The sequence below is a fragment of the Cupressus sempervirens genome, chromosome 2 (genome assembly GCF_028749045.1).
Source record: "Cupressus sempervirens isolate cs-2001-9-10 chromosome 2, ASM2874904v1, whole genome shotgun sequence".
Taxonomy (NCBI): Eukaryota; Viridiplantae; Streptophyta; class Pinopsida; order Cupressales; family Cupressaceae; genus Cupressus; species Cupressus sempervirens.
The window spans coordinates 72,797,089-72,823,928 of NC_143119.1; the positions used below are offsets into that span (position 1 = coordinate 72,797,089).

Genomic DNA, 26,840 nt, shown 5'->3' on the forward strand with positions numbered 1-26,840 from the left:
CTATGTGGAACAAGTTGAAAGAAATCTATCGAGATGATGATAATGTGAGAAGAGCCAAAGCAGAAAGTCTAAGAGGACAATTTGATCAAATGAGGATGAGAGAGGATGAAAACATTGCCAAATATGTTGAGAGGATCAAAGCAAGTGTCAGTGCAATCAAAGCTTCTGGAGGAGATATCAAGGAGGAAACAATTATAAGTAAAGTTCTTAGAACATTGCTTCCCATTTATGCAATTAGAGTATCTGTAATTCAAGAAAGAAGATGTGAAGCAAATCATAAGATAAATTTGGATGCCATAGTAGGAAGGTTGACCGCCTTTGAGCTAGATAACTATGACAATTATGTTCCAGCTTCCAAGAACATTGAATTAGCATTTGAAGCCAAGCTTTCACTCAAAGAAAAGGGCAAGAAGATAAAGGACTCTCAGTCAGAAAATGAAGAAGAATCAAAAAAAATTTTCGACAGTGATCTTGAAATAGTTGAAGCTCTACTTGCAAGGAAATATTCTAGAGGCAAAGGAAAATACAAAGGTAAAGTTCCTCTAATCTATTTTTCATGTGAAGAAATTGATCATATTACAACTAGGTGCCCAAACAAACAAAGCAAGGATGAGATGAAAGGTCATAAATGCAATGGCAAGAAAGACTTCAAATCATTCAAGGACAAAAGTAAGAAAACATGTTTTATGGCTAAGGACTCTAAGGATTCAAACAATAGTGAGGATGAAATTGTTTACATTACTGTGAACTTAGATGAATCTAATAATGATGAGGAAGATAAGATGACACTTATCTCTCATGTAAGTAAAAATGATACATGGATCATAGACAATGGTTGTTCTCATCATATGACTGGTTACAAAACAAAGTTTGAACATTTTGAAAACTACGATGGTGGTAGTGTGAGGTTTGGTAATAATGAACCTTGTTGCATAAAAGGAAGAGGAAGAATCTAACTAACCAAAGAGCTTGTATGTGATAATGCCTATTGGTTTGAAGGACTAAAATATAATCTGTTGAGTGTGGCACAACTAATCAATATTGGATTCAAGGTGGAATTCATGAATGGAAAGGCAAGACTGCTAGATCACAAAGGAAAGCTGATTGGATCAGGCATACAGACAAAAGGTAACTTGTTTTATCTTGAACTTGGTGAATGCTCATGTTTTATTGCTCAAGTTGAAGAAAGTTGGTTATGGCATAGAAAGTTATTTCATGTGAATTTTGATAACATGGTAAATATAATCAAATTCAGGAAAGTAAGAGGGATTCCTAGTATAAAGAAACCTGATGTTGATCTACGCAAGAATTGTCAGATTGGTAAGATGGAAAGACTAGCTTTAAAAGTAAAAACTATCAATTTGAAGATATTTTGGAAATTGTGCATACTAATTTGTGTGGACCTATTTGAATTGAGATCTATACTAGAGAAAAGTTCTTCATTCTTTTTGTTGATGACTACTTTAGAATGATGATTGTCATGTATCTAAGAGAGAAGTCAGAAGCATTTGAGAAGTTCAAATGGCATTTGTCTACAGTAGAGAAGGAAATAGGGAAAAGACTGAAATGTTTGAGATCAAACAGAGGTAGTGAATTCATTTCCCATGAATTCAATAACTATTGCATTGAAATAGGAATCAAAAGACAAGTATCAACCCCTGGAACTCTCGAGCAGAATAGAATAACTGAAAGGAGGAACAAACCTATCATGGATTGTGCAAGGACTCTAATGATTAAAAAGAACATTGCTATCAAATACTAGAAGGAAGCTATCAGAATTGCAGTTCATACTTTGAACCGAGTACAATTGAAGAAGGACTCATTCAAAACTCCCTATGAGTTATGGTATGACTATAAATCCAATGTAAGTTACCTGAAAGTATTTGGAAGTAAATGTTATATCTTGAAAGAATCTAGAAAAGAAAAATTTGATGTGAAAGGTGATGAAGGCATATTTTTGTGATATTCTTGCAAAAGTAAGGCATTTATATGTTTGAATTTATCTACTCACAAAATCATAGAAAGTGCACATATGAAAGTTGATGAGTTTGCAGAAAGGATTGAAGAAGAAAGCAAAAAGGAACTAGAAGATTACAAGAGATTTATTTTTATTGAACCTAATACAGTGCCAGATACATCTATCAATCAGGAGACTTCTACTCCTAAGTCTTCATCAGTCACTGAGTTGCAAGAAGTTCAAACTGAGTTGTAGGAACCTGATTCACATTCAGATGCTACTGAGCCAATGCCTACTAAGTCAGAGTAGCCAGAACCTGAAGTTGAAGTTCAAGAGGATGACAATGCAATTCACTCAAAAGGCAAGGAACCTATATTGGCCAAGTATGTCAGGAGACATCATGCACCAGATTAGATTATTGGAGACAAATCTGAAGGTACTATGACAAGAAGTAAGCTAAAAGGTACTTGTTTGCTTGTTGATTTTGAACCTAGAAATGTTAAAGATGCATTGAAAAATGAAAGTTGGATTGAGGCTATGAATGAAGAGATAGAGAAAATAGAGAAGAACAAAACATGGACTCTTGTACCTAGGCCTAAAGATAAAAATGTGATTAGAACTAAGTGGGTATTCAGGAATAAGTTAAATGAAAATGGTAAGGTATCAAGAAACAAAGCTAGACCGGTATGTAAAGGCTACTCTCAAGAAGAAGGAATTGATTATGGAGAGACTTTTGCTCCTTTTGCAAGATTGGAAGGTGTCAGGACCTTACTTGCATATGTTGCACACAAAGGATTTAAGGTATATTAGATGGATGTCAAATCTGCATTTCTCAATGGTATTTTAGATGAAGAAGTCTACATTGAGCAACCTGAAGGTTTTGTTGATCTAGACAAAAAGGATATGGTCTGAAAATTACACAAAGCATTGTATGGTCTGAAACAAGCCCCTAGAGCATGGTATGAGAGATTGCATAACTATCTTATTTATATTGGTTTTTAGAGAACTAATGATAACAATAACTTGTATATCAAGGAAGGACCAGATAACAAGATTGTTTTGATAGAAATATTTGTGGATTATACTTTGTTTATAGGGAATGATGATCTATGCAAAGAATTTTTAGAGCAAATGAACAAAGAATTTGAGATGTCCATGTTTGGTGAGATTAAATTCTTTGTTGGTCTTCAGATTCAACAGAGCAAGAATGGTATCTACATCACTCAATCTAAATACATCAAGGCGATACTCAAGAAGTTTGGTATGAAAGATTTAAAACCAGTTGGAACTACCATGTGTACTAGACTAAAGCTTACAAAAGATGATGATTCAAAAGAGGTAGATCAGACCTTATACAGATCAATGATTGGAAAACTATAGTATGTGGTTTATACAAGGCTTGATATTGCTCTAGTAGTTGGTATAGTGGCAAGATTTTCAGCAAAACTTAGAGAAAATCACATGATGGCAATCAAAAGGATCTTGAGATACTTAAAAGGCACTAAAGATTATGGATTGTGGTATAAATTTGGAAGAAATTTGGACTTGAAAGTGTTTACTGATGCTGATTGGGTAGGAAACATTGATAATAGAAAGAGTACAAGTGGTGGAGCATTCTTTCTTGGAAAGAAGTTGGTTTCTTAGACAAGTAAAAAGCAAAATTGCACATTCCAATCTACAACTGAAGCAGAATATGTTGCAGCAACAGTGAACTGTTCCAATATTGTTTGGTTTAAATAGTTGTTGGAAGGCATGAAGGTTGAGATCAAAGAACCATTTGTTATGTTTTGTGATAATACAAGTGCAATCAACATATCAAAGAATCCAGTGATGCATTCCAAAACCAAGCACATTGCACTAAAATATCACTTTGTCAGAGAATTGGTGCAAGACAAGGAGATCAGATTGAAATATGTCCATACAAAAGAATAGATTGCAGACATATTCACTAAGCCATTACCTAAGGATGCATACTTGTATCTAAGAGGTAAGTTAGGGGTCATTCCCCTATCTAAAGCTCACTGAAATAAAGTTTTAGTGATGCATCAACAGGAACCAAGTTGAAGATCTATTAGTTGATGTAGCATAGTCATGGGAACATTGCATATGAATCAATACTTAAGGTACATTGTTACTCATTTGGTTTGTGTTGTCTTTGGCATTTGTTGTCAAAGAGGGAGAGTTTACTATCATATCTTTCTGAAATTTGAATTTGTTTGAAGGAGAGTTTGCTGTTTGGAAAAGAAGCTATGTAATTCCTTTTGTTGTCAAAGAGGGAGAGTTTACTATCATATCTTTCTGAAATTTGAATTTGTTTGAAGGAGAGTTTGCTATTTGGAAAAGAAGCTATGTAATTCCTTCATAGAGGGACATTACTGCATTAGAGAAGTTTGTGGCATAAAATCTAAGAGGGAGAAAAGTTCTGTCAGAAAAAGACTTGTTTTCAAATTTCATTGTGCTATGACATGTTGTGTTGCCATCAATGCCAAAGAGGGAGATTGTTGGATACAGTTGTTTAATTGTGTGTTATCTTTGATGTTACACAAATGTCATATTAGTTGGCAGGTAGTGCTTACCAAGCTCAGTTGGTTAGCAAAGCAAATTATAGTGTTTACCGAGCTCACTTGGGCATCAAATGAAATATGGCAGAAAGTCAATGTTAACCAAGCTCACATGGTTAACAAAGGAAAGTTAGTGTTTCTACCATGTTCACTCGGTCTCCAAAATTTTTTGTAGGGTTCATAGTGTTAACCGAGCTTCTATTGGTTAACATTGGAAATCATTTTTGGAACAGTGTTTACTGAGCAAGGTTGGCAAATGAAGGATTTTGTTAATTTGAGAAATAAAGTTTAATTATTTAAAGTAATGATTGTAGCCAATCGAGGTAATGATTATTGGTAATTATAAGTTGTAAATGAGCTGACTTGACAATTTGTAAGGTATAAATAAAGGGTCAAGTTGAGAATTCTAAAGTGCAATGAGCAAGCATGCAAGTGTATTGATTGTTTGAAGAGGAAAGTGTGAGAAAACTTTGAAGGATGGTCAGATATCCTTGAGGATCAGCAAAGATTTATTTGATCAGGAAGGATCTAGTGAAGTAGAACAGAGATCTATATCAGCAATTCAGTTGCATCTCATTTAGGTCAATTCATTGTTACTCTCTCACGATTGTAGTAGTGATTCCTAAATCTCTTAACAGAGTTGGTTTAACAGCCATTTGTAAATCCTCTAACAAGGTGACAGTTCTATTGAATTGTTCTAAAGTTCTTTTGCAAGGCCACTCCTAACAGTGTGTTTTGTAACCTTTAACCGGGTTGGCTCCTAATAGGGCTCACTTCAGAAGAGTGAAAATTAGTAGCTAGTTACTTGGTGGTTTTTTCCATATTGGGTATCCACGTTAAATTTGGTGTCTTATGTGTTCATGTTATTTCTTTCATGCTTAAATGTTAATCATTGTGAATGCTTAGGATCTGTTAAAGATAACATACACTGCATCTACCGAGTTACAACATTTTTCTGTATGACTACTGAGTGATAGCAGTAACTAGTTTTATAAGACATCTAAGGGATTTGTGGATTTTTTTTTGTGGTAACTGATTCACCCCCCTCCCCCCCCTCAGTTAATCCATCTATATTTCCAACAACACATGTGAGAAGTTGTAAAGATTGTGAGACGATAGTGTCATGTAAATTGTAAAATGATTGTTTATCTCAAAGAGATCCTATTATAATTAATTGGGAAAGCCTCAAGGCCAACTCAAGGAATTATTTCGAGGATATGGTATAAATGAAGGTTATTTTCCTTGTTGTGAAGTATGCATTCAAGTGTGATATGCAGAAGTATTTGGTAAATACAAATAAGGGATCTAAGGGATTGTTGGATGCAAAGTTGGTGATATGGTATCGAGACCAGAAGAGGTTTGGTCTAGTCAAGAGGACAGAGGAGCTAAGATTATTTCATTTCTATAATTCTGCAAGGAATAATACATAGACCAATTAGATAGCGAATTCAGTGCTCTTTCCCCTGAAGTTGTTTGGACAGTGGGTCATTATGCCTTCTACAACTCCTAATAGGGTTGGAATCTCCTAACAAGGATTCAAAGTCTCCTAAAAGGGAGTGATATGTACTAAATATATTTCATTGGCTCCTAATAGAGTCCATCCTCTTACAATGAACATTTATATTAGTACATCATTGTGTGGGTACCCCCACTGGGGTTTTCCCTCTAATCAAGGGTTCCCCTAGTTAACATATCTGGTGTTACTGTGTATGTATATCTTCTTATGGTTGTTGATTATATTGTTCACATGGTTAAGGATTAATCAGGTTGATAAGTATTTTAATAGTTGGATAATTGATTCACCCACCCCCGCCCTGCCTCACAGTTATCTTGGTGGACTTTACTTTCTAACAACCACAACACTTCCCAAGAAGGTTCCAAAAATTTTAACCCTTGACTTTAAGGTTGACCATCCCTAAGATATTATTATTTATATTGTATTACATTGGATTAGGCACAAAACAACTTTCAAAACTCAAATGAGTTTTTGAAGGAATTTTATTTTTCATCCAAAGTAGTGCAACTTTCAAGACTGTAACTCTTCACTCATTGACCCGCTTGACTATTATAATCCCATTTTGAGATTGGTAGGAAGTCATCTATAGAGTTTGATTTTTGAAGTTCCATTCAAGTGGGGTTTGAGCCCCTTTTAGAGTCTCTAAAGCCTTCAAACCCGAGTTCAAAGTTTTTATACCCTTCTACCAAAGCTAAGACAAATTCAATATCTTCAAAACTAAAATTGATCTTTCAATGAAACTTTACTAGCACACTGATTTAACCAAAGTGAACCTCCAAGGAAGAAACTAAACAATTATGAGTTCCAACGAACACCTTACTAAAAATAATAAGTTTCAAAAATAGCGACTATGTACTAAGGTGACCCTCATTGACAAACTAGACATTTTTTTGTGTGTGGGGGGTGGCAATGCAAGATTTTCCTTATACTCGGGTTACTGCTGACAATAATGTTCCAGACAATAATGTTCCATCTTAGAATCTTTTTTAAAAAAAATGGAGATATAATTTATTGTGAAATTTTATCTAATTGGTTGTGATTAACAACTACCATTGGTTCAATTTAAGCTTGAAAGCCTTCTTACAAACTTAGAAATTATATCAAGTTTTATTCTAAGGTTGGACTTACACGTTAATGGATATATTGACATTAAAAACATTGCATGACAACTTCCTTTAATGGCAATCATAACAATTTTTATTGTCTCAATACATGAAAAGAAACCAAATTTTCTAAGGTTAGCATTTTTTTTTTTCTTTCATATAGGTACCTTTTATATTGGGACACATACATTTTATTTTGTATTTTTGCATATTTTGTATTCAACTTCAAGAAAAAAATCATTATCTATATTTCATATTATATATATTTCAAAATAATTAAAATTTTATGTAACCAACAGTCCAATAACTTATACATAGAACATAGAGGTGTATCAATCGGATATCCTCTACATTTTAATAAATTCTTCTAAAACTATTTTTATTTTTTTCCATTCTACAAATATTTAAATCTAGTTAAAATTTTATTTAAATTAACTTATATATTTTAAGAAATGCAAAATAGTAATATTAAGGTACATATATGAAATTTATAAATACCTCGAAATAGATACATTACATTTCTGAGCATTTCAAATTTATTTTAAGAGATTATTGTTATTCTCAACCCTCTCCTTTATATAATCTAAATTATAATTATTTGTACGAGTAACGTACAATTAGTAATTTGTTTATGTACGGTGTAACTCTCAATCCATTAGAGAATCTTAGGTAAGTGAGGCCTTGCACTAACTTTAATTTATTATGTTGACAGTATTTAAATTTTAAATTGAAGAATTTACCTTTAAGACAGATTACTCATATAACTTTATTCTGTTCTAGCCGTTATGCAATCAACGTCATACATATACCAAACATAGTCTTATCAAACATCAAATTCTTTGATTTCCAACACCTCTTCTCCAGTTGAAAACTTAAACCCACTCAATTCCCCTTTTGCATCGCAAATTGTTTACATTTGAGAAAGTTTTGGTGTACATTAAAAAACATGAAGAACAATTGTATTGCAGTATTATGAAAACCAAGATCAAGGCCTTCCCAATTTATTCTAAGTTTCATCTCTTGAGCAAAACATGGCCAAAGGGATTGCAGACAGGTAATTATAGTACACCATTACTTTTGCAGACAGGAATATGCTTTGTTTGATTGCATTTGTTAAGGTATTACTTTATAATTAAATTGGATTTCTAAGATATGGTAGCATAACTTTGCATAGATTACATTATTAGAGAGTAATTAAGGTACAAAGTTTGCCAACAATGAAAGTAGGGCATCTATGATCATACACTGAGTAAAGCAAAGTGAATGGATGGAATATTGCTGATACAAATTTATTTTATAATTAGCAAAAAATTATTTTAGGAGAATCTTACAGTAGAAAAGTGTACAGCTGTGGTTTGTCTTCGGAATTTCACTTCTTGTCTTTGGATCAGTTTAGCGAGTTCACTGCTGAAATGATTTTTTTATATAGATTTCCCACTTGAAGGCATTTGATTTATAAAAAGTTATTTAAGGATGATCTACAGATTTTTCAATAGACACATTTGAAGAGCACACCAAAATTCCTTTTTGATATTCATTGAAACGTTTCATTATGCCCACCGTGCTGAAAATGAGATCAAATAGGAGGCTAGGAGACTCAAGCTCAAGTACATAAAGATTCTTTGTTGATATTCATTGAAATGTGTAGGTTTATAGAATGAGATTGTAAACTGAATTCAACTATTTGTTGCTTTTCTGGATTTGATCGCATCCGTTTCCTACCAATGTTTGTATCACACTTGTGATACATCATTAGAATGATAAAGAGTTCAAAAAAAGCAACAAGAAGCTCTACGAATTGCACCTTGAATCCAACCAATCAGATAAATAATTCTTACAACTACCTTTTAAAAAGTAGCAATGTTCATCAAAATTGATTCCATTCATCACCTTGGTAGGAAGTTATAATTGGCCTCTACTATTATACTTAATCACATTTTGTATCTTCAAGATTGTTTTTAAGATAATAATATAAGTACTCAATTCCAAAAGGAGTGCACATTAAAGTGTCATATTCATTAAGTGCCTCTGAAAAATGTATATATATATTTGAATGTAAGGAGTGAGAGAGAATCTTCAATCTTTCCTAAAGGAGTTTACAAACTACTTGAGGATAATCCTTGAATTGGTGTATAGATGGTCTATGGGGAGTGTATGGCCTAGGGTCTTAAGGTAGCTTTGTACATATAATAGTGATATTTTGAAGTGGTGCAGATGAATGGGCCAGTGCTGCTTCTGTACCAAAATCCAGCATTGCTCTGATGATGTTCACTTTTACATCAATGATGATGACTTGTGATTGTACCTGCAAAAGCTCAGTGGGATTCACTTTCTCCAGTTTGTTGATGGGTGTATTCGTCTGTGCTATTTTGCATATACTATGGAAGATCATAATCCTGCTTTTGAGGGGAATGCTGATAAGGTTGGAGCTGTAGCTTTTTGTTTTTTTTAAGGGAAGTACATGTTTTGCAGCTGAATTGAATGTATTTAATATGATTATTGTGTTTTGCAGGGACTGTGATTGGGATAGCTGTAACATGGAAGAGGAAATGGTGAATGTTGAGGATTTCTATTTAAAAAATGAACAGAATGGAGTTGGTGACATTGCGTGCAATATTGATTATGATGGAGGAGTCTTACAAAAGGGAGTGGAAGAATTGTTGCAGCTTGAGGATGGAAGTGTTGAAGGTTTTAATGGGTTTGCGGAAATTTTGCAGTTTGATGATCAGTGTAAGGAAGGCTTTAAACAGTATCAAGTTGAGAAAATTTATCAATTTGATGATCAATGTGCTGGAATTGGTGAGATGGTGCACCATAATGATTTTGATGGAGGAGTCTTACAGAAGTGTGTTGAAAATATTTTGCAGCTCGAGGATGAAAGTGTTAGAGGTTTTAATGGGTTTGCGGAAATTTTGAAGTTTGATGATCAGTGTGTAGAAGGTTCTAAAAAGGAACAAGCTGAGAAAATTTTGCAATTTGATGGTCAATGTGCTGGAGTTGGTGAGATGGTGCACCATATTGATCATGATGGAGGAGTCTTACAAAAGGGGGTTGAAGAAGTCTTGCAGCTTGAGGATAAAATTATTAGAGGTTTTAATGGGTTTGCGGAAATTTTGCAGTTTGATGATCAGTGTGTAGAAGGTTCTAAAAAGGAACAAGCTGAGGAAATTTTGCAAGTTGATGATCAATGTGCTGGAGTTGGTGAGATGGTGCACCATATTGATCATGATGGAGGAGTCTTACAAAAGGGGGTTGAAGAAGTCTTGCAGTTTGAGGATGAAATTGTTAGAGGTTTTAATGGGTTTGCAGAAATTTTGCGGTTTGACTATCAGTGTGTAGAAGGTTCTAAAAAGGAACAAGTTGAGGAAATTTTGCAATTTGATGATCAATGTCCTGAAAGTTTTACAAAGAATGGAGTTGAGGAAATTTCGCTGTCCAATGATCAATGTGATGCAGGTTCTAAACAGGACAAGTTTGGGCAATCTGATGATCGATGTGTTGGAGGTTTTGAACATAATGAAGTTGAGGAAATTTGGCAGCTTGATGATCAGCGCATCAGAGGCTTCGGAAAGAGTGGGTTTGAGAAAAATTTGCAGCTTGATGATCAATGTGTCGGAGTTGGAGGCTTTAAACAGAATGGGTCAGAGAAAATCTTGCAGCTTGATGATCAGTGTGTTGGAGCCTTTCAACAGAATGGACTTGAGAAAAGTTCGCATCACTTTGAACACAATGATGATCAAAGTGTTGGAGGATTAAAACTTTTTAGGTTTGAGAAAATTTGGGAGCTTCGTGATCAGTGTGTTGGAGGTTTCAAACATAATGGGTTTGAGAAGTGTTTGCAGTTTGATAATCAGAGTGTTGGAGCCTTTGAACCCAATGATGATCAAGGTGTTGGAGGCTCTAAACAGAATGAGTTTGAGAAAACTTTGCGGCTTTATGATCGGTGTATGGAAGGCTTTAAACAAAATGGGTGTGAGAAAATTTTGCAGCTTGATGATCACTGTGCGGGATCTTTTGAGCACAATGATGATCAATGTGCTGAAGGTTACAGCCAGAATGGGTTTGAGGAAGTTTTGCAGCTTGATGATCAATGTGTTGGAGGTTTTAGTCAGGAAGGTCCTGACGAAATTGTAGCCCATTTAGAAAACAATGATGAGGACCAGCATATATCTCAATTTAAAGAGGATACATGTGTTGAAGATCAGGAGCTGATTGCTATGGATAATAGTGAAGCTAATGTCCACATTCTTGATGAGTCTTGTAAAGTTGAGGTTTCTAGTGATGGGGAAGCAGGTTCTGAAGAAGTAATCTCTTGTGTAGAGCAGAATGCATTGATCACTTCAAGAACAAGTACAACTAAAGAGGAGGAGTTAGAAGTCAATGGTTTCGGTTTTGGAACAGACCATAATGTAGATTATAGGTTAGACTCACCTAAAGATGAAGAAGAAGGATTAAAGAATCCTACAAGTGAAGACATTGTAGGTCAAATTGAGGACATGGCAGCTGTTTATAATGACACAATTGCAAGAGAACATTTAAACACTGAATTTGAAGGCAATAAAGTATCTGAAACTAGCATTGAGCATAATAATTTGTTAGAGATTTTGGACATAAATGCTAATGAGGGGACATGTATGATTGGAGAGAGATGCGAAATTGAAGAGAAAAAGAACGCACTTGATAAGATGCTGGAAGAATTAGAGTCAAAAGAGTTGGAAGATCTTTGCAAAGTTCCAAACAATGACAAACAAATATATGAGCTTATGCATGATCTAAGCAAGGATGAAGGTGTGGAGAACCATGTTTGTGAAATAGTGGAAGATGATAAGAGTGATTTCAGTACTGAAAGGAAAAACCCAGATCACATTAAAGTGGCAGATAGGATCAGGGATCTTAAGCATGATCTTTTCAGATTGCAGTATGAATTTGTGAGTGAGGAGTCGACATCAAAATCCTCTGGAAGTGATCAGCAGAGAAACTCTACCATGAGTAGACAATCTGAATCAGAAGATTATTGGTATAATCAACCAGCAGAAGCTCCTCCAAGCCCTGGACATGGGGGAAGTACTGCTAGATCAATCGATGCATTATATGAGACATATACCGAAAGGATGAGGCATTTTGATAGAATCAATAATTATCAAATGCATTCAGTTGGTTAGTGACCTTGGTGCCATTAAATCTCAGTTAAGAGAAAAGTATATTTTTTAAAAGAAATTCAGAGGCATTAAATCTCTATAGTTCATAATGGTTAGTGTAATGTACTTTTGAATTTGACTATGAAGAATTTATTTGCATCAACATTTATGATCACATTTTTTCATTCAGAAATGTTGATGCGATAATTCTACCCAGGTGAAATTCAATAGCTGCAAGAATTTCTGGGATTGATTGTATTTGGATTTTTGTATCAACATTTTGAATCACATTCTATGATTGTTTTGCTTTATTCTGATGATGGATCACGGAGTATGATTCGAAACGTTAATGCAAAAATCTATACACAATCAATCCCATAAATTCTTACAGATAATTCGAAGGTTATTTACATTTTGTGTTAAACTCAAAATTTTATGTTATGGATTCAATTCATCACTGGCTGTTAAATTTCTTCACAGGTATGTTCGAGCCAAAATTCTTTCAAAAGTCTAGGTCCCTTAAACTAACATCATCTTTCCGGCAACTCTCTTCAAGAAGAAGGGAAGTGGAAAATGATGAGATTGATTACAAGCTGCAAAAGGAAGAATTGGAGAATGTTTATGTGGCTCAGACATGCTTAACTTGGGAGGCACTGCATTGGCAGTACAAAATTGTTCGGTATCTAGAAATATCATCTTCCATTGATGGAGAAGCTTCTCTTTCATATGATCAGGCGGCAGAGCAATTCAGACAGTTTCAAGTGTTGCTACAAAGGTTTCTCGAGAATGAACACTACAACCAGGGAGCTAGAATTCAAGAATATTCCAGGAGTAGATCCCTCATGCCAAAACTACTTCAAGTCCCTTCTCTTAGAGGTGAATGAACAGAGTACATGCATAATGTTACTGGATTTAAACATCACACACTAATTTTTGATCCGTAGGCTTAAAGTTATAAATAGTCAAAATTGACTTATTTTTCCAAATTTGAATGAATCTTAAATCTTTTTGTGTTATATACAACAGCTTCATCTTCACAAAGAGAGGAAGAGGAAGAGGAGATACATGAAGCAATATACAGAAATCCAGTTACCATATCTCAGTTGATCAAAATTATGGAGGAAGCTATTATGACTTTCTGGGATTTTGTGAAGGCTGATAAAGACATTAAAACTTGTAGATCAAGTAAACATCAGAAGCAGCTAATGGATTCAACAGACTCTGCCCTTCTACACGCCATTAAAAGATGCCTAGAGAAGGTAAGTTTATGCGTTTGAATGATTATTGTGCAATTTTTGCTATATTCTTCTCTTGGCGGTTTACAAGAAAGAAAAAGTCTCAAAAAGTCTCACTAACTGCTTCAGGGTGACAGTATTGTCATATTTCTTACTCGTTGGACTTCTAGGTTATTATTAAGTTAAATTATTATTGCTTCAGTTCTTATATTATTTTAAGAAAAATAAATGATACATTATAAAATGTCTCATAATTTTTAGTTTTAAAATGTTGCAATTACGCACCATGTTACTAGAGCTCATTATTTGGAGGACTAGCAATTTAGAATATTATGATATTGATTGTGTATAGCTTTTTACTCAATGGTGCATTCATCCTGTGGGGACTAGTAATCTAGAATATTATGATATTGATAGTGTATAACTTTTGATCTAATGGTGCCCTATATATGCTTATTAATGGTATATACTCCTTTATAATTATTACTATTTTTTAAAACCTTATTAAAATATTAGATTTTATAGTAAGAAAATTTATGTTTCTACATTGAATTTTTCAAATATATCATTTGGGCATCGTAAAGAAAGTATGCAAGCTTGTTGTGTATAGATAGAGTCCAGCTTATTTTTAAGTTTTTAAGGTTAAATAAAAAACAATTATTAATAGATCATAAATACAAAGTAAACATACGAAATTTGTAAACTAATTTGATAGAAAAAGAGGTGGAAATCTATTATTTTGATGTGCAAATTAAAGATGATAATTATGACATACAAAACCAACACCAAAGTCAAGAAAGACAACCTAATTAATAAGTTCAATGGTCATTATTGTTGTCATTCTTCCTAAAAGACCATTGAGAATAAGGGAATACATCTTCTTGAGCTTTAGAACTTTTCAAGTGAAAAAGGCTTTGTTAACATATCTACTATAGGATTCTTTATATTGCAATACACAATATTTATCAAGGTGCATGTCAAACCAACTCTCTAATGTAGTGATTGTTCACCCTTATTACAAAGCATTAGATTTGTTTTTCATCTGTATAGCACTCTTGTTTCCATAAAATAAGGTAGGTCCACTTTGTATTTGGGGATTTTGTGGATTTTTATTCTTCTTCTATTATAGAAAGTGATACAATGGACTATTTCTTATACTGCCAAAATACTACTAAACTACGACCAAAAGAAAAGTTTCAGTCCTATGTGGAACCTACTCAATTTAAATATGTATAACCAATCAATCTACAATTCTCTCAATCTTGAAATCTAAGACCATAGCTCAGTATTTTGTTTACATGTCTAAGGTTTTGACACGAACCTAGATCCTTTTATTTTTTCTACAGTCAATTGTGTGACAATATTTTAGCATCAAAGTTTCAAATCACAAGTTATATGATCCATCATCGGGATGTAATGCAAGAGAGCATCTTAGAAAAGAAAAATTGCATTGCATCGTGATGATGGATCATATACTGTGATCTGAAGTGTTGATGCTAAAAAAAGTCAGATATAAAAGCATTTACATGGGTTGTGGAAATTTGATAGCTTTAATGAACCTAGATACCAAACCCACTACATATATGTTATCCAAATAAGTAGTAACTAAGCAGATCAAGTTGTCCCTCAACTATCTATATAGAATGAGTTCCACTAGATCGAATGCATTGAAGTTAAAAAAATTACTTAGGAGTCATCTTTTAAATTTTTAAAAAAATTATCTCATTTTCTTCAATTTTCCTTAAAATGCATTATCTAGCATTTCACAAACTTTCTTAAAATAAATAGTGTCACTTATCTTAAGAAATATCAATTGATTAATTATATTTTTAATTGGAAACAAGACTCTATTGTCTTTATTTACGTTTACTTTATACTAATCTATACAAGTGTTAGCTCTACATATCTTAATTGTATAATTTTTTAATGTCAACTTCAACCAATCACATCTCTACATACAAAAGATTCATTTATCATTTGTAGAAAAAAACTAAGACCTTTATAAGCTCACTTGAACGAATTCCAATATCTAAATCGAATATCACTATAACTGAATGATTTTATTCACCTTTTCCTTTTTAATAAAAAATAAAATACAATCTAAATAATTGAACCGAAAAGTAAAAAGACCAATTTCACTTTGTTGAACAAAGATCTTTGAAGGCATAAAACTTTTCCTCCTCACCACCCATATCCTCTCAACGGCATATTAAATACTTTCTCTCTGCCTGCAAAACTTTAAAGAGTCACACGGCAAATATTTCCATTCAATACCTCTTCTTTTGACAGTCTCACTCAAAGGAGGAGATAAATAAACAGCTAAATCACTAAAGCTTTTGCTTAACCTTTACTTTCTGTCACTCCATAATCTTAATTTTAAATTTTCTCACTACTTTTTTGAAACATACATACATATATATACATATCTATACATACATATATAACACATACGGACGAACCTAAAATGAATTTGAATCCATTTCAAATCCTAATATGGAACCGTATGGGAACCAGTTATGAAAATAAAGATTATTTATAAAAATTGTGTATTTATTTATATGGGTGTTTTAAGTTGATTTTGTTACTGCATGGCGCTCTTATGGTTTCTCTGTAGATAGATAATTTTATCATATGTAGTGTGTAAATAAATAGGTATTGATATGCATAATGTTGTGCATTGGGCAGAAAGAGTCAAGACTTAATGATCTGAAAAGGAGAGGAAAGTTTCTGAGAAAGAATAAATCAAATCCGAGAAGAGCAGAAGAAACAGAAATCTTGCTTGCAGTGATTGACTTGAGAATAATAACGAGGGTATTGAGTATGTCAAGAGTAAGCAAAGATCATCTACGTTGGTGTGAAGAAAAGCTTAATGCACTCAATGTTTCCCACAACGGTCTTCACAGAGATTATATGCCTCTATACTTCCCATCTTAAAATTTTCAAGCAATAAGTTGATTAGTGCCAAGGCAGTATATGATGTCCTCTAAGTTTATAGAGACTTCACTCATTAATAAAATCAAATTTTCAGTTATATGAAGAGTTTGTATTTAAATGAAGAGTGGGTGGGTCCTTCCATATATGGGGTAGATTAACCTTTGTCTTCTCCTATATATATATATATATATATATATAATGAGCAATTCAATTATAGATATAGACGTGGATGTAAAAAAATTGTCACAAGATAGTCAATGAATTGAGTAGCTTGATGTAGATATAGAATTTTTGTTACAATTTAATTAATTGAATAAAAGAAAGACGATCCATATTTGCATATTGAGTAATTAAGAATCATAAGCTAGAACATTTTTTAGCAAACTATTGAATTAATCTATTTTACTCATTGATATCATGTCAAGATTCAAAACTACGTTAGAATAGTTTTAAGAAAAATGGATAATGATTTTATTATTATTTTGGAAGTAATTTAATTTTTATATAAGGGAAAACATATCTAAGTTGAATACAATCATATGGTATTTAACTTTTCACATATAATTCAAAGAGAGAAATTTGTGCAAACAAGTATTGACAATACACCCTAGCAAAATTTGGCAAAAATTTCAAGAGAGAAAAATCTAAGCTCCAAAAGCATGCATCCTTATGTGCTCTCTTATTTGAAAAAATTACAAGACGGTTATGTTAACTATTGGGGTTGTTGTTGAACCAAAAGATTGACCTGCCAATGCTCGATACTACCACTAGACTTATATAGAAGACATGGGAGGTGGTTAAGCCATTTTGTGAACTCCATGAGGGACACTAACCCATTGCCAACAATCCCCTCCTAGTGTCACTCATTGTAGCCTACATGGATTTGAATTTCTGACCAAAATCTAATACCACTTGTTAACTATTAGGGTTGTCGTTGCGCCAAAAGATTGACTTGTCAATGCTTGCTACAACTACTAGACTTATAAAAGATACAAGAGGCAGTTAAGCCATGTCGCAAACCCCACAAGGGACATTGGCCTACTGCCAATAGTCTATCTACAAAATTTACATGAATATCTAGCTAAAGCATCAATCTCTTTATTAACAAGCAAATGAGAATCATGTAACCTTATATCTTAGTCCATACTTAAAACTCTCACATGTACAACGTACAAAAGATACACACAAGCCAACTGTAAACTGACCAACCTTAAACAAATAGCACGTGCTTGCTTTTATCAAAATAAGCTTGCATAAAGTCACTAAATTATATTACAATTTACTCATATACCTTTTTGGCACTAAATTTTTTAAATATTAAATATATTTTTTTCAATGTTAAACACAAGAAATAATATTAAATATTTATTTCCAATGTTAAACACAACAAATAAATTGTTTCCAAGAATGTCTAACCCATGCAAGTGTGCATCCCTGGGCCCCTTTAAAGCACCACAAATAATAATAATTTTGCATTTCAACATTTTGAAAGATGTACAACACTCATTTCCCATTGTTCCTTCACTTGTTGTTTATATTGAATTGTAAAAAGTAAAATTTTAAATATCATGAGGACAATTCTTGTGAATAATATGCACCATCAAAGAATCAAAGTGCTCCATATGCTCCATCGAGATGCCTAACACAATAATCTAGGTGATCGTCATCTCAAACAAGAATCCTATCATTTCTATTACATGCAATTCATAAAAGATAATATGCCATTTAAAGATATCTCACACTAAATAATATATAAAACTATAAGTCTTGTCTCAAATCAATATCCCAATGCAAACACTAATTCTAATGACAATAAAATATACATTAGTAATTGTAAAGAATTAATCATCAAGGCTAAAAAAAAAAACAAATCTAGTTTCTACCACATCCAACTAACTATACCTCAAAACCAAAGTATCTTGCATGCCATCAACAAATCCAACCCATGAAAATAAATCAAAAGATCCATGTATAAAAGTTATCCATTAAGAATATCCACATCAAACAACTCTCACTACAGAGGTTGTAATGTCCCCAGTTTCGAGTTCATTACATAATAGTTAGCAATGACTTGTGTGTGTGTCTTAATCTTACTAGGGGGTTGTTTGATGTTAGCAATGTGATCAAATGATACTTTTTGAAGTTATTTTTGGCTTCTAGTGTGTTCTTTGGGATTGTTGGAGAGAACACCTATTTACAGTAATCACCTAGTAGCATTCAATTCTCATTATTCATTCTTGATATCTCTTCATTACATTCAAATTATTTTTTTGGTGACTTTTGAACATTTTAAAAACTTGGGTATAATATTGAGCTATATTTTAATTAATATTACTAAGGCTAATATTTTTATCAAAATAATTTTCAATTGGCACCATAAAGTTATAACTCATTGGAATTAAAATAGAAATTTTAAATGTTGGGATGCTAATAAAGTGACTTTCAATGCCACAAATATTTAAGTTATGAAACTTTAGTATTTTCAAAGGGTACATGGATTATATTGACAAAATTATACAAAATTCTAAATTATATCCTAATATAATTTCACACTCATTTGGCACTTACTTTGGTGTCTTGCCCTCATACCCTTCCTTGACAAATTATCATCATTCCAACATGTGACAAACCAAATTTCCTACCAAAATAGTAAGACTATGATGCTAGAGGCTAGTTCCCTCAAGGACTATGACACTTGGTGTTGGAATAAATTATATAACTTATTGTGTGATGAATGTGATTTTAGAGTTGTTGTGATATAGATTTGATTGCATGATGATCAATTATTATGTCAAGTTGATGATGTTACCTATTGACCTAATGTTCCTAGTATGTTGCTAAGCATAATTGAGATGAGCAGAGTGTTTCAGTAAGGATTATTGAGTGTGATCTTGAAGACAGCATTGCGAATGTCTCTTTAAGTGTATATGATGACTATTGTTGCTGAAGTGAAGAGTAAGAAGGTTAGTAAATTCATAGTGAAACTACTAGAATAGTTAGTGACAAGCAATAGGTGATTTGATTAGTCTGTCAAATCCATGTTGAATGGAGTGGAACGATTGCAGGATGATCTGAAGAAGTTAGTAAATATGATGTTGTTACAATAGAAACTCACTATCATTATAGGTAAAGTAGTTCCATGATAGAATGGTGGCTAGTGATGTAGTGACAGGTTTGATGAATAGGTTAAATAAGAATGAGTTCTTGCATGATAATTGGTTAAAACTAATGATTGGCAACCAATGACAAGGTTGTAGTGACTTTGGATGATTATGTAGTGATCTAGTAATGTGGATGAACATCTAGAGGTGATGATCTGGCTTCACATTGCTCAAGGACAACATACAAAGAATATTCTAGAGGAAGTAAGTGGTTGGTCAAAATGTGTTTGACCTCGAGCACAAAATTCTATGAATTAGCTGATATGTAATTGTATATGTGTTTTAGGGCATAAGCTATTGTTTTATGGTGGTTGGATCTTAGCTGGATATCTGAATTTCAATCAGTAACACATTTATAGTTTGGTTAAGGTAGTGGAATCATAAAACCAATATAAACAAGGGAAGAATGAACAATTTGTGTTGTTGATTGTAGCTAGTTAGGTACGATGAAGAAGTGTGATCTAGCACGGAAGAAGCCAAGTGTGAGAAGAAGTCAGTTTGAGCTTAAGTGAAATCCCAAAAATGTAGTTTATTCCATTTTTTTGGGTAATTTTTAGTGTATATTTTTTTTTTTTACAAATTTTTTAAGTGGAAAAATCCTAAAAGTGTGAAATATCTTTGTGCTTACCCTAGAAATCATTGAAAACTAATCAAAAATCATTTTTTTTGTCAAAGTGTGTAGAATAGAGGTTAGTTTCTAAAAAACTAACCTTTTGCAAAATCTGATGAATGAGCCAAAAATCTAACCCCCAAATACTAAACGGTGGTTTTTGAGAAAAAATGGACATACATTCGAAAGAAATTATAGTTAAAAGGCTTAAAATAGTCTAAATTCAAAATAAATAATGTGGTTAGATAGATAACACAAAGATCGACAATATCATGCAACCTAATGTTATCGATATTCAACCATGAGGAAACTTGATGGAGGGCACACAAGAAAAGTTAAGTATTTTTTGTATGTTTGTTGGAAAAAATTTTAGCATATATGTTTGTTGGTAAACAAATTTGTCACTTGAAAATGGCCCAATGGAGTGTATGTGGCAAACTATTCACAACAGTTGGATAGGCCCTTAGTATATGGACTTCCTCTGCATTTAGAGGGGCAACTCCCTCATATGATATTATAACTTTGAAGTTTTTTAAATAAAGATGAAATCACACTTTAAAAGATTAGTAGAAAGCCACTGATGATGAATGCACTAGAAAAATTCAAATCTTTCTTGGACTAACTTAAACTGCTAATAACAACAATCAAGATCTATGCTTGAGAATTACCACTAGCACAATGTTGATCCAAAGATTCATATAAACATTTTCACAATACCATGAAATTGCTCACTCCAAAGAGAATCGACATTTCTAACAATTTAGATTTTGAAAGAAGAGAACTCGAATATCATTTACCTTTATTTTCTTGCACTAAGAATATAACAGAGATTTTTGATGTCAAAGACAAAATCTATACATACTTTCCAAAATTTGTCTTCTTATCAAAATTTTAGCATAAGTGTTCCCTTTTTCTGAAAGTCCCAAAAGTCCCTTTACAAAGCCAAAATGATTCCTTATATAGACATGGAGGTTAATAATTACTCCTTCATGGTTAATAACTACCTCTAAAATACGTAATTTAGGAGAGCTTAATTAACCTCACTAAAAATAACCTATACAAGGAAAACTCCAAAAACATAAATTAAACTAGAATTACTAAGAATGCATATATATCCAATCACTAGTCTTCTAGCCATGAACTCTACCTATCTGAACATTATTGACTTATCCCGAAAAGTCCTATAAGCGTCGAGGATGATCACCATTGAATCATAATTGGGAATGAACATATTTTCTAGCTAGAGTTCGATTGTAAAGTATTTATCCTTGATCCTTTCTGACTCTTGTTGATAGGCTGAAATATTGCAATCTTCCAGAGTGACTGAGACTAGACTAAGCTTCATCATAGTTTCAACATATGACACTCAATTCTCCATTTCTGAATGAATTTTGATGTTAAAGGAATCAAGAAGAAATTGGCAATCAATATATTGAAGATCATTTAGTATTGCTCCACTTGCGATAATAGAGGCTAGTTCATCCACAAGTTTCATTTTCAATTGTTCACATGAAGCTATTAGTTTTTCAAATTCAGCGATCCCTTTGCTGATATTTATCATCTTCCAGTTAATACTTTTACTCCAGATATGTGTCTGATTCTGACTTAGATCAGCAATAATTTTCTCAAGAATTAGGGTGTTTATATCTAACTTAGACATTTCTTGTAGTTCATTAGCTACTTTTTGCCAGACAACTTTCTGCTCCTTGCTGTTTTCTTGCTCTTTAGACATATTTTGTATCTATTCAATGGCTTTTCCATATATTTCCTTCACCCCAATTATGAATTTTGAGGCATCTTCTATCATTCTATTTATCCAAGCTTCGATCATCATACTATGTGACTTGTATTTGTTTACTTTTTCAACAACGACATGATCAAGAATACCGTCAGGACCTGCTAAGGCTAGTGAAGTAACCATTGTCTTTGCATTAGAAGAATTGCTAACTGAATTGATGTAAGACACCAGCATTTGAACTTGCTCTTTGAGTTTCTCTTTTGATCTTTTCTCTTCTTTTCTCTTTGTAACATTTGAGTAGCAGTCAATTCAAAATTTTGAAAATCTCCTTCTACACTTGATGGACCAAGATAAACCCTATTCAGAATGAAATCTAATTCTAATGCTTCATCAAAATTCTTCTCTATTATGGGCCTTGTCATTTCTATGCATATATTTCCTGAAGTTTTATCAATGGCCAACCTTTAGGAGGCTTCTAAAGAAAACTAAAGACTGCATCAAATGGAGGCGGGATCATCTGAACAACTTTCTTCTTCTTTTAGAGACTAGTTTGGAGCCATGTGTGTAGTAGCTTGAAGTGGAACTTGCATGTTTCTTGTTGTATTTTCAGAAATAATCATCAAATCTTTTGAATGAGATACTTGATTATCTATCTGTGTGATGTCTATTAATGATATCTTGGGAGGAGAGAGAGACTCGAAGGAGAAATTACCATGTCATGTGAGAATGTAACTAGAATGTGTTGTTCAATAGTTTGATGGGTTCTTTGAACCTCCTCATTGGGTTTATTTCCTTCTTGATTTACTCCATTAGATTTACCTTTCAGTTTTGTCCTCCTTCTTTTGATTGTAAACTTACTCGACTGATTTAGATCTTCATTTTCATCTAGATCACTCGTATCTAATTGCTGCATTTTCTCACTAGAAGTCAGCTCCAATGTCATTCAAGATGATTCTCCTTGATTACTTCTCCTCCCTTTACTTTGAAATTCATTAGCCACTTTTTTTGCTCTGGTTCTACTGACCCATACCCTTATTCTTTAAAGGACATAGTTAGTTCTTTCCTTCTAGCTTTTTAACTCCTGAATTGACCAATCAATAGGGGTAAGATCTAGTAACTCAATTTTCTCATAGTAGAAGGGATCGACCAAGGAACCTTCATCATCATTTATATCTTTCACATCGATATCCACCTTGAAGTCTATCACTTGCCTTATAGTAAGGCACATCCAATCTCTCTTCCTAACTTCAAAATCACTTTCACAATCTTCCCAAAAATCTTCTAGAGCCAGAAAGTGACCAAGGTTGGGGGTTAGCTTTAACTCGTTAATTGCATAGCCTTTAATATAATATGGGAAACACATGGTATAAGGATGTAGATTAATTTTGGAGATGGATCTCTCTATGTTCCTTGCATCTAATGCAATATCACAACAGTAATGTCCAATACCAATAGGGAAATGTATTTCATCTATCCTCCTATTCTTGCAAAGCTTATTAATTTGACTAATCCTTCTGCACATTTCTATCAAGACTAATTTATCATCAAAAAATCTAGGTAGCATAAGGGGATACCCATCATAGGTGGCTAACCTGATATAAGTGAACTTTAGGAACTGTACGAAAAAACTTCCATACTTTTGTACTTCTATTGCTGCTTCTGGTGAAATTCTACGTCCCATGTTTCCCTAAAGTTCTCTTACAGTCAACATTGTGAATACATTATTCACTCTCCTAAAATGGTGTAGGCTACTATCATATTGTATTTGAGGGAGATGGTTGTAAATAATAGCCACATCATCATATATACCTTACCAATTAAGCCCAGGCCAACTTTTGGTGCTTGCATATTAGCATAAAAGAGATAAGAAGTCATGTAGAAATAATCATTTGCTTGGAGTTCTATGAGTTGCCTATGCAGTGAGTCACTGGTAATTTCAGCCCAATCAATGTGTTGCTTCCCTTCGTAGACCATGTTAATAAATAGGAACATCCAATCTTCGAACTCATGACAATCCCAAAGTCCTATTATCCTACTTAATAGAGTTACCATATTTGCTACATCTTCTTTTAATGATGATTTGTGGATGGACTTGGCTAGTTGAGATTTCCCTTTCCTTGGTTGCAAGAGCCATGATCTGGCAATAGTGTTTAAACACTATGTGTGATTTACCATATAGTACTCCACAATTCTTAAATTAATGTTGGCATATTGTGCTCTGATAGGTAATCAGAAAGAAATGGCCATAGAAATAGGATCCAGATGGGTGATCACTTTATTATTTGATGAAATAACTTCCCTGGTATTTGGATGATAGGCTTTCATGCATTCCAACACTAGATCAAGACACTATGCTTAGATGGGGTGCCCTCCTATTCGAGCTATGCCGCTTTATAATATTTTTCTGGCTAAAAGGGTCCTACCCTCACTCTCAAGAGATGACCAAAAATCTTGAAGGAAAACACTTCCTAAGATGGTATTGCCAATGTTGGGAAGTGTAATTTTTAAAATGGGAGCATAATCAGGTCTTTGATATTTATACTTCATGACCTACCAACTGATCTTTCTTCTAATTTCTTCAAATGCTTTTGGAATTTTGCACTTTCTATGACCAATTTATAATTTGTACCAACATTTTGTGATCACTTTGCTAGTATAGATGACTTCCCAAGGAACCTTTCTACTTTGAATCTTTCACATAGGCTAAGTTTTCAAAATCAATCCCCTTTCTATGCATAAGCTGTGACTTATTGCATAGCTTTCCTTTTCTTATTTTTATCATGCCTGCTTATAGTTCTCTCAAGCTATATTCCTCTTTATTGCACACACTAAATGAATAACTCACCAAGTAGTTGAAGATATGATTTCTCCTATGATTCATACCATGTATCCAACTTCCTTCACTAAACATTCAATGTGCCACAAGGGGAATTTTGGAGTCTCTTTTCATATGCCTTTGTTATTTGTAACAAGATATGGTTCGGATTTTCTATTCATCACTCCAATCCTTTTAGGCATTTTGTCAAACAAATAACGTGTAGCATCCATGTTTTTATGTTCCAGGTTGGCAGTATTGCATCACACAATTCATGTGCCATGACTTAGTTTGGAGGCTAGCATGTTCTGTTGATACCTACATGGACAGAATGATGCTTGACATGGATTGTGAAAACCTTGAAGGTTAATATCTACTAGACCAATGACACTTTATGCCTACAAATTCCTTCCAAGTTACTCTTTGTTAAGAGGCACTATTTGCAATGTATGAAGTCTCTGATCTTCAAGTGTGTAGGCTAGAGACTAAATTCGTGGTTCCTACATCATCTTCTACCATTTCAAAATCTTCACATTGACTGCTATTGTGCAGGCCCTTTACCAAACAACTCCCATGTGTCGCCTATGACCTTCTTTGCATGTGAGTTGGGATGTGGAGAGAAATTGTTGGAACCAATCCCGTGCTTCGACTTTGGCTTTCAAATCATACACCTTGGTTATATTGACCTCCTCTTCTTGTGAGTTGAAAACCTTGGATGAATTACTAGTTTGATAGTCCACACATTTTGTTTATGATTAGGTCAACCAATAAACATTTTGTCAAGCAATTATCGTGTCTTCTTCTTCATGTCTGATCAAGGTGTTGCAAACTCTAAACTCTCTTCATGTAGTGAATTCAATTCATTTGAAAATGATTTAATAACACCATCCAATGTTTCGTGAGCTGGATAGAGGAAATGGTAGAGGTTAATTTGTCAAGCAAGTCAGATGCATAGGTTACCAACTATTACTTCTATATTCAAATGCCCTTCAACTCTTGCAAGACCAAACTAACCCATTGCTCACTGCGTGGATTCTCTTTATTCATTTGTATTGTTTACCATCTACTAGTTGGGTGGAGTGTACGACATGTTCTCTAAAACTTTTGATTTTTTATACTAGATGCTTGAGACTATCATATGGGCATGATCATTATGTCAAATAGATTACATGCTTAGATTAACAACAACCTCTAAGAGTTATACTTAAGTTCCTTTGTTTGATAATTATCATGCTCAATCTATCTATCTTATATCTCTTGCCAAACCATCATTATAGAGTGGGATACATCAACCTTGAGAAACATCCATCGCATTTGGTGTAATGATATATTGTCTTGATAAACAAGTCAGCACCTCTGCTGGAAAAATAACAAGTTGGATAAGCTAAAATGATCCATGTCCTCTCATGCTAAAAGATTTGGTTTCTTTCCCAATACTTGTAAATATGTTCATGATTGACATATACTATGGATACGAAGACCAGTTTAAAAAATAAAATCATTTGATCAATATCTTAGTAGGGTCATGACAGCCTTTGAACAAAAAAAATCCATCTATACACCTGCAGTTGTATCTATCTCACATTTGGCATTCTATCAACCAATAGTGATGACAATTTTGATAGTCTTTTGTAATCAAGAATTTCCATAGAGCAAGATCTCTTCAATATATTTGTAGTCAATGATTTGAGAGCTTGTCAAACTTGGACACCTTTTCTTTGACTCTGCATTATACCCATTGTCTCTACCTTTCATTTTCTTTACTTTTATCAACTGAAAGGTTAATAATTGTCTCAAAAATATGTGTTCTAGAAGTTTATCTTAACTCCTCTTTTAGATGGAGAGGTTAAGATTTCTAATCGAAACACATATTTTGGACCCCAAACCTTAACCTTTTTAGATGAGGTTAATGGTTAATGATTAGGAAGGAAATACATGTTTTGGGAACTTATCTTAACCTTTTTGATGAAGAGGTTAAGATTTTAAGATAAAATACATGTTTTGGGATGCTTCATTAACCTTTGATATCTTGAGACTCAAGAACCGGATTTCAAAAATTTGAAGTGTTGGAC

General features: G+C 33.4%; 1 protein-coding gene across 1 annotated transcript; it reads left to right on the forward strand.

Annotated features, from left to right (window-relative positions):
* The first annotated feature begins 8,040 nt into the window (after positions 1-8,040).
* Positions 8,041-16,541, forward strand: LOC149571098 (uncharacterized). The gene is made up of 6 exons (XM_089812653.1): positions 8,041-8,191; positions 9,352-9,559; positions 9,650-12,294; positions 12,756-13,151; positions 13,302-13,534; positions 16,196-16,541. Exons 1-6 carry the CDS (start codon positions 8,110-8,112, stop codon positions 16,442-16,444), a joined length of 3,813 nt encoding a protein of 1,270 aa, XP_089668779.1. The 5' UTR covers positions 8,041-8,109; the 3' UTR covers positions 16,445-16,541.
* The last annotated feature ends 10,299 nt before the right edge of the window (positions 16,542-26,840 follow it).

Coding starts and splice junctions, on each gene's coding strand:
- LOC149571098 (XM_089812653.1), top strand. CDS start 8,110: ATGAAAACCAAGATCAAGGCCTTCCCAATTTATTCTAAGTTTCATCTC. Junction 8,192..9,351: donor GCCAAAGGGATTGCAGACAG/GTAATTATAGTA, acceptor GAAGTGGTGCAG/ATGAATGGGCCAGTGCTGCT. Junction 12,295..12,755: donor TTATCAAATGCATTCAGTTG/GTTAGTGACCTT, acceptor ATTTCTTCACAG/GTATGTTCGAGCCAAAATTC.